This window comes from Drosophila yakuba, chromosome 3R, assembly GCF_016746365.2.
Source record: "Drosophila yakuba strain Tai18E2 chromosome 3R, Prin_Dyak_Tai18E2_2.1, whole genome shotgun sequence".
NCBI classification, from domain to species: domain Eukaryota; kingdom Metazoa; phylum Arthropoda; class Insecta; order Diptera; family Drosophilidae; genus Drosophila; species Drosophila yakuba.
Genome location: NC_052530.2, coordinates 20,680,897 through 20,698,018, shown reverse-complemented (window position 1 = coordinate 20,698,018; position 17,122 = coordinate 20,680,897). Strand labels below are relative to the sequence as shown.

At 43.4% G+C, this 17,122-nt stretch overlaps 1 protein-coding gene across 9 annotated transcripts in view; it reads right to left on the bottom strand.

The window, feature by feature from the left end:
• Nucleotides 1-17,122, bottom strand: part of LOC6537706 (sterile alpha motif domain-containing protein 5) — a 155,442-nt gene that overhangs the window by 75,146 nt on the left and 63,174 nt on the right. Inside the window, exon 5 of one of the 9 annotated variants that reach the window (XM_039376431.2) lies at nucleotides 5,828-14,429. The exons of the other annotated variants lie outside the window; for them this stretch is intronic. Within the exon in view, the coding sequence (XP_039232365.1) occupies nucleotides 14,355-14,429 (75 nt within the window). The 3' untranslated portion in view covers nucleotides 5,828-14,354. Of the gene's footprint in view, nucleotides 1-5,827; nucleotides 14,430-17,122 lie in introns of those variants that run through there. 9 annotated transcript variants of the gene reach the window in all.

Here is a 17,122-nt window from a genome sequence, read left to right as displayed (position 1 = left end):
AAATGCAACCGAAAAGAAGGAGAAGAAGATAAAATTGCGTTCTTCTGTAATTTGAAACAAATCAAATTTATTACCCCAGACGCAGCGGCGCCATTGGCAATTTTCAGATGCGGCCAGATGCGGTGAGCATATGAAATGAGCCCATGGAAGGGGATGTTGAATGGAATTGGTTTAGTCTACGTGCATATTCAGATACGGGCCCCGAACGCTCACATATTCTAATTAGATTTATAACGCAACAATAACAGTGCTGTGCCTCCATTATGCCCCTTTTTCATTTTCCAGCGCCAGATTTTCAAATTTAAAACTTTCCATGAATTATGGTCAGTAGCAGTGAACAATGGGGTGCAGTTTATATGGACTGACGTATGGCCATACTTTCAAAAATGTACCTAATGTATCTAATATTTGACCATAGTTCGCATGAGCTTCAAACCGCTTAATTCTCACAGTGTATGTAGTCAAGTGAAGAGATAAACCAACAAAGATTGGTCTCCCTGCCATAAAATTCTACGTGGAATTCGGTTGAGTCATGCCATATTAGGGGACTAACCCCCTCCGCCTCATAAAATATCCTTCTCATTTAATGCCGTGTGACGCGTGTTACAGATTTTCGATTTAGCACACACCCAAGGACACAATTTTTTTCTGGGATCCCTTTGCCGAACTAAAAATTAGCCCCGAAACAGAAATGGCCAGAAAAAAAGTTTCATATTACATGCAAGCAATTTGGCAAATAAACTGTCAGCAGCACTGAGGGATATACAAAAAAAGGGGGCGGGAGGCGTGTGCTGTGTATGTGTAGGTACGAGTGTATATGTACTTCGATATGTACTATGCAATGAAGATGCTCGGGCAGCCAGTCATCGATTGAAGGTCTGAATAATTCACAGAGAGCCAAGGAAAATGCCATGGCCCGTGTCCCCGGGGGAAAACGCAGGATAAATAAGGCGGCGGCCAGGGGTGGAGAACTGCGAGTCCTGCGTGGGTCCCCGGGGTTGGATGCTCGCATTACCTACCCACCTAAAAATACGTACTTTTCCATTTTTATTTTTTTTACGCCCCTGGAAAAATCCTAGGCATTGACTTTGTATTTTTGAAAATCCATTTCGTTACGCTAAAGACAATAAAGCGTGACAGGTAATTAGATTAAACTAATTTCGGTTTCGCTTTTTTATTGCCAATCACGGACGTAACGAATTCCTTTTGTTTTTTTTGTTTATTGGTTCTGTTGCCATTTTGGTTAATAATTTTATTAGTGTTTCCCTTGTCAAAGTGGCGGAGTTGACAGCCGATTGCCGCATTGCAACACTGCCGCGCTATATACATATGTTTGTATCTGTGGCATGAATCGCCGTCCCTTTATCGGGATGTGTGTGCGAAAAGCAAATAATTAATAATTCATGCAACACGATTGACAGTGCGCCCCAGTTGAACTCGTTGGTCCTTTTTTTTTGGTTTTTTTTTTTTTTTTGTTGCCACTGTAGTACTGTGTAGTACTGGAGCCTCCTTTTTATTTGTGGCACGCTCATAAATTTACAATTACACATGCCAGAGTGGAGACGGCGGTGCGCAGTTGCCTCCTTTTGCGTTGTTTTTAATTTAATAAATTAATAAAACGGCAAACGTGACAACACTGGCAACAGTGGCATCAAAGTGGCAAAGTGTTGCCATTTGCATTTTTAATGCACTTTACCCTGCAACTCGGCGCGTAAAAATAATTATCAACTGAATCGACGATGAGTTGGCGAAAAACAGAAAGACAGACAGCGCAACGATTGCAGTGAAATTTTTTAATTGAATTTTCTCAACATGCGTGTCAACTCTGACACTCTGTCAAAAACACACTGTACAGTTTTAGGGGCTCAACATTCATTCAAATTTAATTTCACTTTCAATTGCAGTTAATTGCTTTCAACTGCCCGCCCGCAAGCTAGAAAAGAAATGAATGCAATGAAATGAAATGGAAAACCAAAAATTTAAACCCCAGCACGGACAATTTATGAGTGCGGCAGAAAATTGTACTTTTCCTTTTGGCACACTTTAACACACAATGATGGCTCCTCACCGGCTCACCAGCTCACCAGTACTCCTGCTCACCTGCTCACAACGCAGTTAACCCCAATTACGGGCACAAAGACCAAGACCCGGCCCAGACAGACAGCCAACTAGTAGCTCTGGCAGTAGTTAAAATATTTAAGCCACAACACGGCGTGGAGAAAAATGTAAGTAAGATGGAATGCTGCCGCAGGCATTAAAATAATAAGGATAAGGAAGCGGTTGTTAACCACGAAACCGCTCAAAAATGAATGAATGAATGCCGGCCAGGAGCCGGAGTTGCTGGAGTTGCTGGAGTTGCTTGTCCGGGTATATGGAGTCGCGTGCTCCATTCTTGATACTCCATCCACTCCAGGCAAAAGCGAGTGAGTTGACTCCTGAGCTGAGCTCCTCGTTCGGACTTTGTTCATTATGCGTTTCCTGTTTGCATAAGACCGAAAAAGCGAAAAACCCGTGGTAATTGTTCTCCGCCACTGCGGCTGGCGGCAGTCGTCGGCGATTCCTTCGGGTGGGTTGCTGCCCCATTGTGACCGGCGTTAAATTTCGAAAGTTTGCCCTGCCCTCCTGCCTACTCCTGCCAACTACCAACTGGCTTTTCCGCCTTGAGGCTATTTGACAAAATGAGAAAACGGAGCGACACGGCGGAAAAAAGTGAAAATTGCATTGCTGGGCGACAGGAAATAGGCGAGCGTTTTCATTTTCCCTCGTTTTTCACTTTTAATTATGCGAGCTAGATTTCAGTAAACATGGAAGCGGATTAAATTAGAAATACAATATCAAGGCGTTGGTATTAAATAAACAACAAGGTTCACTATAAAAAAAGAAATCACTAGTATTGAAAAATAGAGGCGGTTTAAGGAAAAGATTAATTTTTGATAAAGATATTATCCACATTTTCTTTGAATATTGCATGGGTCTTTACAAATACATTTTATTCATTTAACTTTTAAATGATCAGAGTTTTCCCAATTTTTTTCTCTCCAAAAGGCATTACTCAGTGCCACCTGGCTTACGACTCCACTTCAGTCATTTGTCCTGCCCCCCAAAACGAGCTGCACCCGAGTATGGGGAGGTGTACTAATGAATTCACCTTAACGAAAACTGTGCCACATTTGCCTGATTAGCTTCTCAGCTGTTGTTTCTCGTGAAGCTAATGCAATCGCCTCCAAAGTGATCCACCCACTGCCCATCGACCACTGAGGACTGAGGACTGACGACCCACTTACACAGCCAACGGGTCTCGACAATGAAATATATTTTTAATCAAGCCAAATCGAATTCAAAGCAATACACCGGTGCCTCATTATTTAGGCAAATGTTTGGCCATTAACTACACACAAAACACCCAAGAGTCCAAGAGATTGCGAGGTGACCCAACCGCTCTGGGCCCAAAAATTACAACCGAAAACAAATTGACAAATGTTGCCACTTAATGTGCCGGGATAAAATGTTAAACAATTTCGTGTTGCGCGTTCCGTATGCCAAAAATATACAAACTAATTAATAAGGGGTATACTAAAATCGGGGGAGGATCGACCAAAAAGGCAGTCAAGGGAATTAAATTGAGAAAGCGAGCGACTGAGTGAGTGAGTGACTGCCACACGCTGGATTTTATTTGATTTTGTAAAAATTTAATTTCAACAAGGAATTCTTTCTTGGGCGGTAATTTTTCAACGCTGTCTTCGCTGTGAAGTGAGTGACTCGCCGTGACTTCCTTCAGTTTGCCGGGGGAATTTTGCATTTTGTTTGAATTATTGCCTTCATTAAGATTGCGTTGTTGATTTGCCCAGCCCTCAGCGCTATTTCTTCCTTTCCTTTCGATTTTTTTTTTTTTTTTTTTTTTTTTGTATTTCTCTGTGAGCGACAGCGTGACTCCACCTCTATCCATATCCATCCCCACATTTTGCGTATTTCCCAGAGTTTCTTCTTTGTTACACCTAGACCTGAACCAGACCAGACCACACCACACCACAGCATTTCAGGGGCTCCCCGCTGCCCAATTATTTTGGACTGTTGCGACTGTTACACATCTACATCTTGAATGTTGTGACTCTGCACTTGACAATAAATTATATTCAGCGAACTGGGGGGCATGTATTTTTAGCTTAATTGTGAATGAAGTTGATCTGCCTTCTCGTCATGTGCCGACATGAGCTCACTCCCCCAGTTTCAATTTTTTTTGGCGGCTTTAGCATTCGTATTTATTTTTTTTGTGGTTCTGCCTACGCGTGTGTAATTGTGCGAAATTCATTCACATGGAAAATTTGCCAGACTGTAACCGCTCTGAAGTCATAATTATGCGAATATTTCTCCCCTTCCTATGCAAAAGTCGGAAATGACTTCTTCTTGCCGCACATTTGATTGGCATTGTGGAGAGGCCATCAAGGAAAGTGCTTTATTACTTGGGTACTTGAACATTTTGGTTAATTAGTGGTGGGATACTAGGCCTTGATTGGGAAATTCTCGTATTACCTAATACATTTTACTTGGCATTCGAATAGTTCAACTCTTTCTATTTGTCAAAGAAATTAGTTTCAATTCTTATGGCTTGCTGCAATTTCTCTTTCTAAATCTTCCTTTTAGCAATTGTCTAAGCAAAGCATTAGACATTTGGCTAAGCAGCTTAGGAAATAGTTACGTTCCTTCACCAGAACTTGGCCAGAACTAACCAGTCGGAGAAAGCATTCAAGCTGGATGAAGCCAACGACCAACAAAGCTGCACAAAGCACGAGAGCGAGCGAGTTGCCATTAAACCACTCATAACCCAGATACTTTAAGAGGGTGGTGGTGGAAGTGCTGGTGAGGAGGAAAACAATAAGTACAAATGGTATGGCGGCCATGAGGAAAAGCGGGGAAAAGCAGGCAGCTTGTTGGCCGGTACTTATGCCAAATGCGTTTGCGATTTGTGTCAATAAACGCAGAACGGAGCTGAGTAAAACAGAACAGAGCAGAGCAGAGTAGAGTAGAGTAGAGCTGAGCAAAAAGCAGGCAGCAAACTCCAGTGGCAGAAGGAACTCGAGGAGCGAAAGAAATTTCTATTATCTGTGCAAAGTGTGCGCGAAATTGAAAATTGCAGGCTGTCGTCCCATCGTTCCCCTTCGTCCTTGCTCCCCCCGCGTCCTGCGAGCGGCAGTGGAGGGAGCGCTCTAAATTTTCATAGCCATGCCAGTTGATAAACCCTAATATGACATTATGGCTAGGGGGCGGAGCTTGGCGCCTTGGCGTATGCTAGCATTTTGTAAAATTGCAATCGGGCACGGGTTCGGGTTCACGGGAAATCCCCTCGGCCCTGCATCTCCGCGATATTGCAACGTGGAATTGCAGCGGAGCGCAAGGTTGTGTGTGCATAGACAACAACATGGCAACAAGTTTACAAACACATTGTGGTTACGCGCAAAAGTCAATTACCATTTTAACAGACAGTTCGGTCCTCGAAGCTGCCGTTATAGCCATGTAGCCATATAGCCATATAGCGATAGATATATATCCTTCATAGCCATAGCGATATATCTATATGCCAAACTTAACCTGCTGCAAACCATTCGATGGGCGATGGGCGTTGGGCGCTGGTACGCAGCATTTCAGTCAATCAGTCGGTAATCGATTTTGTCTGGGCGGCATCGAAATCGAACTCGTGCGACACCGAGAGAAAACTTTGAGATGTTTTAAATATAAAACAACACAAATACATTGGAAAAAATATAAAAGTTTATAACTAAGAGCGGATATGCATAATTATTTTTTTATAAAAAAAAACTTCGCTTTTAACTTGTTTCTAGCTTTTTCTTTGTCAAATCACTTAACCGTTCTCAAAATATGACCACTTTCATAGCCTATTTTCTTTCAGTGCTGTTCAGGTTTGCGTTCAGGTTCTGGATCTTGTTTGAGGTTCGGGTTTGGGTCTGTTGCTTGAGGTTAACAAATATGCGTCGACTGTTCCCAACGCTTTTTACGCACAATTTTCCTTTGGCAAAGTTGGCGCTCAGTGGCTGCCGCGTTTGTCGAAATTGAATGTAAATATTTATTTTTATTTGCATTCGACTGCATGCGAGTGAGTGCGAGAGTATGCGTTAGTATCTGTAGATGTATCTGCAGCTGTATCTGTATCTTGTTTGCCACTCGACATAATTAGACGACGTCTGTGCGATTCGCATCAGAAGCGAATGGAATAGCTTTGCTCATACTGGATGGCTGCGGTCTCCGATTGCAAATGATTGCAAGCAAACCCGTCATAGATTTACAATATTTACCCATGCAAATTGCCTTGAGCCACAGACTTGGACGGCGCGGGATTATGGGGATGGAAATTACGGGGCGTCAACCTTAAGCCGGGCATTCATAATTGAATTTTCATGTTTGCCACACTGCCATTACTATTGCTGCAGCATTTATGAGTTGGGAAATTCTAAAAAGCCAGAATTATATATTTAACGAGTATATCCCGAGTATGTGAGCAGAGTGTTTGGAGCAACACACAACAACAGGCAAAAAAAGAAGAAAAAGTCTACAAAACTAACAACACACAGCAAGCGGGCAGACACGCAATGTTGGGCAGGTCCTGCAAAGGGTCCTTAACTGCCCGTTTGCTTGTTTTAATAACATAATTGAAAAGTGCTCTGAGCAAGGTAAATGGAATGCAGACGGCAGTTGGCAGCTGGCTTTGATTACAGAGGGTGGTGGCCCATAGGCTAAAGGATATATATTATGTATAAATATGTGTAAGTGTGTGTGTTTGGTAATGCTACCCCTATATTCCCATTCGGTATTCCGTATCCTTTAGACGGGGTGTTGGTAATGGTGTCGATCGCGTGTTGTGGCGCCTTGTTAACAGGCGTTTGTCCTCTGTTTAAAAGGTTGAGGTTTATTAGCGTGAATCAATAGGCAGCAGGCCGCTAGCCAAAGGGAAAAACTCACAACTGGGCCGTAATTAACTGCAATTTGACTCGCGATATTGATTCAAGCTGTCCTGCACATTCCTTCATATTTAATTCCCATCCATCTATCTGAACCGTGTCGTGTCCTGTTCAACTTCTCCGTCTCCGGTTGAATAATGAGCATTCCTGGAGGGCTCTCTGGCAGAAAATTGAAACTATTTTGCATACCATTGGAAGCATTTTAATTTGAATTTCTTTCCAGCAAGTGATCAGCCATGGACAAGGCGATTTCCCTCCCGCATTTCTCCCTAATGGCAGTTTCTGGCAACATTAAGGATAATTGTTGTAGTTAGCATGTACTCTGGCATTTATAATGTGCTTCATTTCATTTCTCCAGAACCCCACACCCCAGCTCCAGCACCATTTCCATTCGCAAACCCCCCTTTTAGTTTTTCCGCTGCATTCTCCCTTTTGGAAATACTTGGCTCGTTCTTCGCTCTGCTTTGCATATTTCTCTATCGCTAATGATAAAAATGTTGATTATGCTTTTTTCTGCTTTTATTGCTTTTGGCTCTTTGGTGTTGATTGCGGTTGATTATGTTGGCTTAAAGGGAATAGAGGAAACATTTATCATGGTGGTGCGCTTGTGATGAAAGCCGAGGGTGAATGCTTATTCTAGGCGTTAATGAAAATCTTATCACACGGGGGTTCTCTAGAAATAACATGCTACAAAGGTTTTCTACACCCCAATTTGATTACAGAAAATTCAGTTTTTTCTGCATCTCCTTCGTACAAAATCACTGACGAAATGCATCAAACTCTACTCATATTGATGGAGTCGAAGATCAAACGAATCACACATCAACGTGCCATCATCATCACTCCAGAAGCATTCCTAAAAACCATTCCATTAGTTAACCCTCTCATCTTTTCGACCCTTCCACTAATTACAGTCAATATGCCACGGCTAATTGCCAAAATGTGAGTGCACAGTAAGAACTTATTAGGCCCGAACTGCGCGGATTCCAATTCGAGATTCGGATTCGGATTGCCTTCCATATCATAATTTCCAATGCCAACATTGCAAGTCAGTGCCGGTAGTTTGTCGATGAACAGACACATATAGACATGGAAGTCGATGGAGGAGCGAACGGACCCAAACAAATTGACGTGCCGACACATCGACTAATGGACATGACTGCACTACATGGTGAAATCCCCAAACGAACCCACACGGAAAAAGTGGTTGGGAAATACAAATTGTAAGCTCGCGCCACCGAAAATGATAGACAAATGCCAAATGGAAACGGGGAAAATTCGCGCACTGCAAAGTGAACGAAAATTGCTCGCTTTATGGTAAAAATTGCATAAATAAATCATGTTCTAATATTGCACTTGCCCTTGCAACAATCTGTCAGAATGGGAGAATGCAGCGCCCACAGGAAGCGGATGAGGATGCGGATGGCAATGGCGATGGCGATGAGAGTATGAGTCCTGCCCGTGCAGACAATGGATCCATGGATCCAATAGCAGACGAACAATGAAACAGGAAGGAGGTATTCGGGGGGATGTTCGAAAGTACGAAGTACGATGAACGCTACACCAGTATGGCAATGTCAAACCGTGGCGTGAATGAGTGCGCACAAAATGGCGTTTAAGGCCATAAACAGCAAACGAGTCGGCGGCGTTAAAGGAAAGGGTTTTTGGTCACCACCAGGAGGTTGAGTTTAGACCATGGCAAACCAATCGATGCCTGGCCATAGATAGTGCCGAGTCATCTACTGTCGACCGTTCGTCCTTCTGCACTTGACAGCACCCCGCACTCCACAACCCCCGCGATGACCAGGCCTCTGCAAACCGATACCAATCCCGAACCCAAAACGGGGACCTAGACCTCAACCTGGTCTCCTTTCCGTAACTGTGCACTCTAAAACTAAAGCGGACTTTAAATATTTTTAAAAGTAATATTCTCTGCGAAAGGAATTTAGATTTCTCATAGAAATAAATAACTAGGCACATGTTTTATTTTCTTTGCATATTTTGAAAGTTAACGTTCATGCTCATGAATCCAGCATTCGAGCATACATTCTAAACACATTTCTCTCAGTGCACGTGCACGAGTATCCATGTCGGTGTCTAGCGCTTGTCTGACAAACTGAATCGCCTGTCTGTTTTGGCGCTTAATTCGTCACTAAATGAGATTTTTTTCGTTTACGGTTCGCTATTTTTTGTTGCAGTTCGCTCGTTTTTGGCCATTGTTGTGCGCCATCGAAATTGCTATTTTGGTAGCTGAACGAGCGAGTTTCCACTGGCTGGCCTGCACACAGGTCTCCCGTTTCTGTTTCTGTGGCTTTGGCTACGGCATCGCCAGAGTGGCTAAAATGGCCATGGCCGGGTTGGTGCCGAGTGGTTTGATGTTTTGGTGGGTAGCTGGTAGGTGGATGAGTGGGTGGTAAAGTGGGTGGTAGAGTGGGTGGTAGAGTGGGTGCTGGGTAGATATCGCCTGGCGCCGACAGTTGCAGCCACTTTGCAATAACACAGCGTGAAATTGCAACGCCAAATCGAATCAGTCCGCACGGGAAATTCGATTTTTTGTTCGCTATGTGTGAGGATGCAATGTGCCACTGATGATGCTCTATGCCCTGCTGCTCCACTCTGCTGCTCCACTCTGCGCCTCCATTGGCGGATCTGGGGCTACTGCTGTTCCACGTCTCGTCCATACAGCACCACTATGGCTACTAGTCTTTTGCGGGCAATCAGACAGCAACAAATGTCAGACGGAAGCCGTAACGGAATAGGAGTCCAACTTTGGGATCTCTGGCACAAAAACTACACAAAAAAACAAAAACCAAAATCACCATTGCAATTTCGAGGCAAGCGATTTTCGTTCAAAAGCACTGTTGCTGCAGGCGAGAATAGACATAAAGAAATGGGAGGTAACCTGTTTATTAAATACATTCATTTGCCACTTTGATTTCGAGTGCTTGAAAAACGTACAACAAATTTAACTGCTCTAAGTGTCGCGATTGTTTCCAGCATCTTGGTGACTGAGATGTTTATTCATTTTATTCATTCATCCGATTTCCTCTTTGCCATCCTTCAACTATCCATCAGGAGCAGGACGAAATGAAATTACAAAATGTGTTGAATGTTCGTCGCATTCTTTTGTATCAGTTTTTTGCATGCCACCCAGCCAGTCAGACTGAGTGCCCCACCATTTACCATTTCCATTGCCATTGCCATTCCCATTCCCATTCCCATTTCCCGCTGGCATTGTGGCATAAATTGCTTATTTATTGTTTAAAATGGTTTCTGGTTGCTAAACGACATTTTCAGCGCTGCTGGCCATTGTTGCACAGCGATGGCCAAAAACAGGTGCCAAAATACACGTGTTCGAGTATCTCTCTATCCGTGTATCGCTCCTGTTAAGCAGATTTGAATGTCTGGTGAGTGTGTGTATGGGTATGGGTGTTTGAGTATGGCGAAATGTGGCATTGTTCTATTCAAACTATAAAATTTCGGATTGGAAATTCGCCGTTTGCCGGCGTTTGGCTTTTGGTGGCGCAGGAAACAATTCGAGGGAAATGCCAAAATTGATGCTTGATGAAGCAGTAAATTAATTTGGACATTTTTCGATCCATTCAACTTGACATATGTATGTGTGTGTGTGTGGAAAAATGCATAAGAGCTGCTAAGTGAGGTATGCACTAAAATTTCCGCCAAATGGTTATGCATTTGCATATTTCGACGACAATATCTCAATAAATGTTTTAATGGTAGCTTTTGAATAATTTATTTTAGTTGAATATATTAGTAACAATACATTTTAGATTAAGCTTTATTATTGGCTAATCTTTAAATAAGGAAACCGAAATAAAAGCGAAATTTCCATAAATTCCAAGCTAGGTGTCAAAAGCTACTCCACTTTGACAGCTGCGATGGAAGAAGAATAAAACTTCGCATATGTAAATTAAATGAAATTGTCCCCACACGACACGAATTGAAAACCGTTAAGATCATGTCCCCTTAACCGCGCGGATCATCCAATTTTGGCCAACTCCAGAGACGGCAATGCCAATCAAAGGAGCCACTGCATCGGCAACTGCAACTGCAACTGCAAAGAGGAGGGAAAACTGCATAACGATATGCAAAATATGCAACACAGATGCCATATCGGCTGTCAGTCGTCAGAGGCAAAGTCGTAGTTGATTTAAGTTGAGTTGAGTTGAGTTGCGACGGGAAGAAGAGACAACAGCCACGAAGACGAAGACGATGACGACGAAGACGACGACTCCTGTGGCAGCCTCCTGTCGTTTTGCGCCCAATTACGCCTTCAAATTGAGTGATAAATGTCTCGGCGATGGCACATAAATAAACTTGAGTTAAATTTATTACACAACCCACACAAAGACTTCATAAAAATGCAAACTAAATGAACTATTAAAGGAGGCGGCATCAGTCGGCGGCGAACATGAGAAAACCCCCCAGCAGCAAAAGCAGGAACAGCAGCAGCAGAAATGGAAAAACAAACAAACAAATGAAGAGGGCCAAGACGAAAAGCGCTCACTCAGAAGACTCGCAAGACAATTGAATTGCATTGGCATTGGCATTGGCAAGCAAAACAAACAAGGGGCACCAAACGGATCGGAACGGAACTTAACTGAACTGAACCGAACTGAAACCCAACTGGACTTGGGTGTGAGAATAAATGCAAATAAATGCGCAAATAAAATGTGCAATCAACTCGGAGATGGCGACGGGCGAACAGCGACAACCGGCGACTGAAGCCGGCAAAGTGTGAATGTTGCGCATGCGCAGCAAAACTCCGGCATTAGGGGGTTAAGGAGTGGGGCTCGAAATGAATCCCACCACCACCAGCAATCCAGCCAAGTGCGCATCAATTAGGCCGCCGGGAACGGCAGCACGAACTGCAAAAGCCAAAAGACTGACCAAGAAGATAAAGCAATGTGCCACAGGAACCCCAAGTTCCAAGTTGCAAGCTCCACAGCACAGAACGCAGAACCCAGAATGCAGAACACAACACGCTGGCAGCCAGGAGCAACCCCACAAATGAATAAAACGTTTAGATAAACAAATACAGAAGAATGCTGAAACGCTGTTAAAAGCTACAAAATGAAGTGGCCGTTGGCGGCAATGCAATGCAATACACTGCGAAAGCAAATCGGGCTTTAATTAGCAGAGCGAAACTGCTATAGAAATAGGAGGTTTTCGGTTGAAAATGGGAGATTGTCCTGAATGGGTTACCATCCAAAACAAAAGAATGATTCATTTCTAAGTTTGGGTGCTAAAAGTGAAGACTTGGAATACTTAAAGGTTGGTATTTTCCATTAAAGGATTTTATAGGCATTCGTCTACGAAACGCCACATTGTTTCTGGTAACAGTTTGCTTGAAGCGGTCAAAAGACTTTATTTTGCAACCGAACTTGATTGAATTTTTATTGGCTGCAGGATATTAAAGTTGGTTAGTCCCGGTGTGGGTCCTATTTTATTTATTCTTAGTGTACCAGTATTGGAGCACGGATTGAAATTGGGAACTGGGTTTGCATTGCATTGGGTATTGGAATTCGTACTGGGGTTTGAAGCCTGCTTTCGTTTCGGTTTGATACCGCTTCCCGCCTGCCCCCTCCTGCCACCTATCCACTCGCCTCCTCCTCTCTTGCCACAATTTCAATGAACATGCGCGCACACAGTTGAAGAGCAAACAAATTTATTACGCGCCGTTTGAACAGCGCATAAATTTTAGCCCATGTGAGGAGGCATGGGTTAAGACGAGGTGCGGAGCGGGCAGCGGGGAGGGGGGAGGGGGCTCCAGCCAAGTCACGGCTGACCAAGATTAACATACTCCGGCGATCCAAAAGGCGGTGGGGGGCCGCTGTCCGCTGTACCGGCCGAATCTGCGACTGAGAAAGAGACGGGTAGATGGGAGACAGGAGCGAAAGAGTGCGGTAATCGATCGACGACGGTTGCGTGCAACTTGCAGCGTGCGTGATTTACAAACAGCGCCACATTTGGCAAACATTTACGGGGCCGCGAAACTTGTCTCGATGGAAACTACGTAAAACGATTTAAAGCTGAACACGACCAATTTGTGGATAGTCGTTGGCTCTGGGCTTGGACCCTTTTAAAAAAGGGTGGGCACGAAGGGGGGTGGTATCACGGAGACCCCCGCTGATGGGGCACTGCGATGCTGTGTGCCACACATTTCTCATTTCGGGGATTTATGTGCGGCCCCGAACAATCGATTGTTGATTTTTCTGAATCGAAACGCACACACAGCGAAAAAATCAAACCCCCCCCGTTAGCATATTAATGCTTTTCATCTTTTCCTGCTTGCCCTTAATGTAATCAGTTCGATCTGGTCATATCCATATCAAACATTTACATATTTCAAATGGGTGTAGTGTGAAACACTCAAATTTATGCTCCAATATCATATCATACAGATATATGATATAGTTTAAATATTTCAATATTTTTCTTCATATTTTATGGCATTGTGGTGCATCTTGTGTGGAAAGACAATATTTCTGATGAAGTATTTTTCTCTCTGCACCTTTGACTCTCGCCCACTGACGACGGGTAATTCAATAGCTTTAAGGGCAACTAATTTCCAATTTTGTGAAATTAATATATAGCGTTAGTTGGCGGATTGAATTTCCAATGAATTTGGCTGTCCACAAAGTCATTTACAGTTTTTCAGAGCTTTTTGTGTGTGTGCTTCATTTTATGGAGGAAGATTGAGAGCTGCGGGACCTCACACTTGAAAAAACATGCAGCGCTGTGACATTTCGATTTATTTTTATTGATTCTCAAAGGGAAGTTAGTGTGTGCGGGAGAGGTGAGGGCATAGGTGGGGATAAAAAGGTTGGAGGTGCCGAGGTGGCGAGGTGGCGATGCTCTGAAATGCAAGTCAGGCGCCGATGGCACGCAAGTGATCATCACACCTTGATAAAGAGGAGGAGTTGGAGTTGAAGTTGGAGTTGGAGGACTACAGGGCTACCCCATCTCAATGTCCGGCAGGAGCCCCAACCCAAAACTCCAATCCCAACCTCAAAACGTATCGAATTTTTATTGAAATGCAGTCAAGTGCATCTGTATGGGTGCCTATCTGTATCCCCATCGCAACGTGTGTGTGTGTATGAGTGTGAGTGTGCGTGTTATCTGTGAACTGGCCGTGCATTTGTTACTTTTATGCTTGATTTATTGACTTTATTTTATGGCCGCTTGATTGGACACTAAATGAGTTTTTAAACTCCCTACGTAGCGGGGCGGGTCTTATCAATTTTTGATTCCCCTTTTTTCCCCCCACCCCCCTTGGCATTTGTGCGAGTTGGAAGTCGGTTTGTATTTTCGGTGGAAGTTGAAGTCACTTACGTTTTACATTTAACCCACGTTTCGATTTTAATGTCTGACAAAACGTTTCGATATGGCCTGCAGAAGGTTTTTGGCTTTTTCAGTTGGAGTTAAACAACTTACCTGGAACGAAAAATAAAGGGAAAAAGAGAAATGTTAATTAAATTGTGTGTTTTTTGTTGTCTTGAATTCCTGTAATTGCAGTTAAAATAAAAAGAGCTTTTGGGGGCTACAAATGAGGTTCATTTGATTGCCGGGCGATCAATCAAAGTTAAGTGGTTGGATGAGAAAGTTTTAATCGCGCAATGCGATGTTTTTCAGGGGTTTCAGCATGTTTCGCATATTTTTGTTTATTTATAAAAGTTTTAATTTCTGCAAGTACTTTATTACCCCATAAATTCATCCCAACATATTTGTATAATAAAAAGTTATTTAGCATTTCAAGGAAAGTATGGTATCTGTAACGGATTGCATAACTTCAATTTAAACTGTCTAATAGTTATTACTACCGGAAAAACAGCATTTATCAACAGCCTATAACTAACCTGTCCAACTTAGCCGCTGATTGACAGACAGCCGTCTTAAAGCTCCGATACGCACTGTATCGGTCCACACACATCAGAGAGCCCAACTCGATTTGAATATGGCCCACGCAATGTAATTACAAAACGAACATCAAAGTCGTGCACAGACATAGACATTCCCATTTGCCTCCATTTAACCCTCCGATGCCAACAAAAACCTACAGACACAAAAACATGTTAACTATAATTAAACATAAATATCAACAGCAACACAAGCACAAACAACAATCGACAGCAAGTCAACGTGGCAGTGTGGCAGCGTGAATAGCAAAAATGTCCATCAAAACAGAGCAGACTCTCCAAGCAAATGACGCAGAATTCTTTTTAATTAAACATAAAATTACTTTGGCGCTGCCACAGCAGAAGATGGAAAGGAGCGGGAGATAGTGCTGCTGGGGCGAATAAATCAAATGAAATCTACTTGGGCAAACAACTCTGTGAAGTGGGAACTTGGAACTTGGATCTAGTTGCTTGCTTGCTTGGTTGGTTGGCTGGGGGGGCCACGAGGAGTATGGGGGGCTAAACACTTTATAGTGGAGACAGCGGGGTGCCGTCGGTTGGTTTCGTTCAGTCTGCGGCACGTAATAATCATTTACATGAACACTCGCATAAATGTCACGTTGCTGCGATTATAAAAATAACTCGAAACTCCAAACTGCGGAGGAGACGACCGGGGTCCTGACTGGAACTTCGGTTTGCTCTGCCCGTTGGCAGTCATAAATTAATGAATTTTTATTTGCTTATGCAATGGGGAAAATTGCAGTCGCAACCCACTGCTCCTCCCCCCTCCCCCCACAATCTATCCACGAGCTATCTATCTATCTATAGTAATGAAAGCATATCCTGCTTAAAAAATGGGACGGGCAGGGGCGAAAAAAAAGTAAAGAGCCAGACGGGTGGAGGCCAGGTGGAAAAATTCAATTTCCAGGCATACGCGGAGCTGAGGTTGAAGCTGGAAAACAAGTTGCATCCGCAATTAAGTCATCAAGTTGCAATTATTGCCATAAAAACGAACAAAACGCAGGCAGCGCTGCAAAAAATGTGGCCACGCATGAACGTGAGATGCTGCCGGGCGGCTGAGCCTGAGCTCTGACTTTGGATTGGGTTTTGCGCAAAAAAAAAAAAAAGAAAAAAAACCAGGAGTAATCGCCAAAAGAGATCTATCGAATGGGCCATACCTGCTGAAACATAAATAGAGAACTTTACGAAGTGTTTACATATTGTTTAGTATAATTGTCAAATCAATCGAAGAGCTATTGATAAGACATTTAGAGCAATTCAAAGTTGAAACAGAAGTGTACAATTTGCAGGCTCACTAGAGACAACAATGCAACATACCCTAGGAAATCCTTAAATCCAGGGTATACCAACGCACAGTGAGCCCACAGATCTGGGGTGTTGCTGGCTCAGCGGGACAGCGATGAGGACAGAGCAACTGCGACTGTGACTGCGACTGCGACTGATACCGATACTAAAACTGAGGCTTGAGCAAACAAAGCAAATGCAACATCGTCAGGCGAGAGAGATACATATTGCCGGGCGCAGATACAGATACGGATAAACAGATACGGATACACGCGCGCGGCGGCAGATAAATTATTTTTCATTTTTTTTATTTCTGTACTTCTTTTGTGTATTGGTTTTCTTTTCATCTTTTTATTCAGTCAGTTGGCCGAGACGAAGACGTCCAGCAACTGGTTGCTCTTTGGCTTAATTAAAAGCTGCAGCAAAGCACCGGATTGTTCCACGGATTCGGATTCGGACTGGAATTGAATCGCATCGAATCGAATTGGATCGGATCGGATCGGACGGGATGCGTTGCAATGTGATGCGAGGCAGTGTGTTGTGTTGTGCCGTGTTGTTGCCTTTTATTTGCTTTTCATGCTGCGGTCGCTGAAATGACACTACAATGTCTTCGAAATGAAAATAAATACGCTCGAGTCGGGACCTGAGTGAAGACCGCGACAACATGAGGCAGCAACATTGGCAACAACACGGTCCACCATGCAGCTCCACAGCTCCACAGGTCCACCACCGTCGACAGTCCGACCTGGCTACATGTTACACATTAAACCACATCGGGGGCTGCCCGATTAAAGGTGTATCTCTACACTTGAGGTCGCAGGAATAGTAATTACTTATGGGAAACTTATGTAGAATAATCATTTGACCTTTTTATTTATTAATATGCTAGAAATGATTCAATTAGCTAACTTACAGAAATGCTGAACA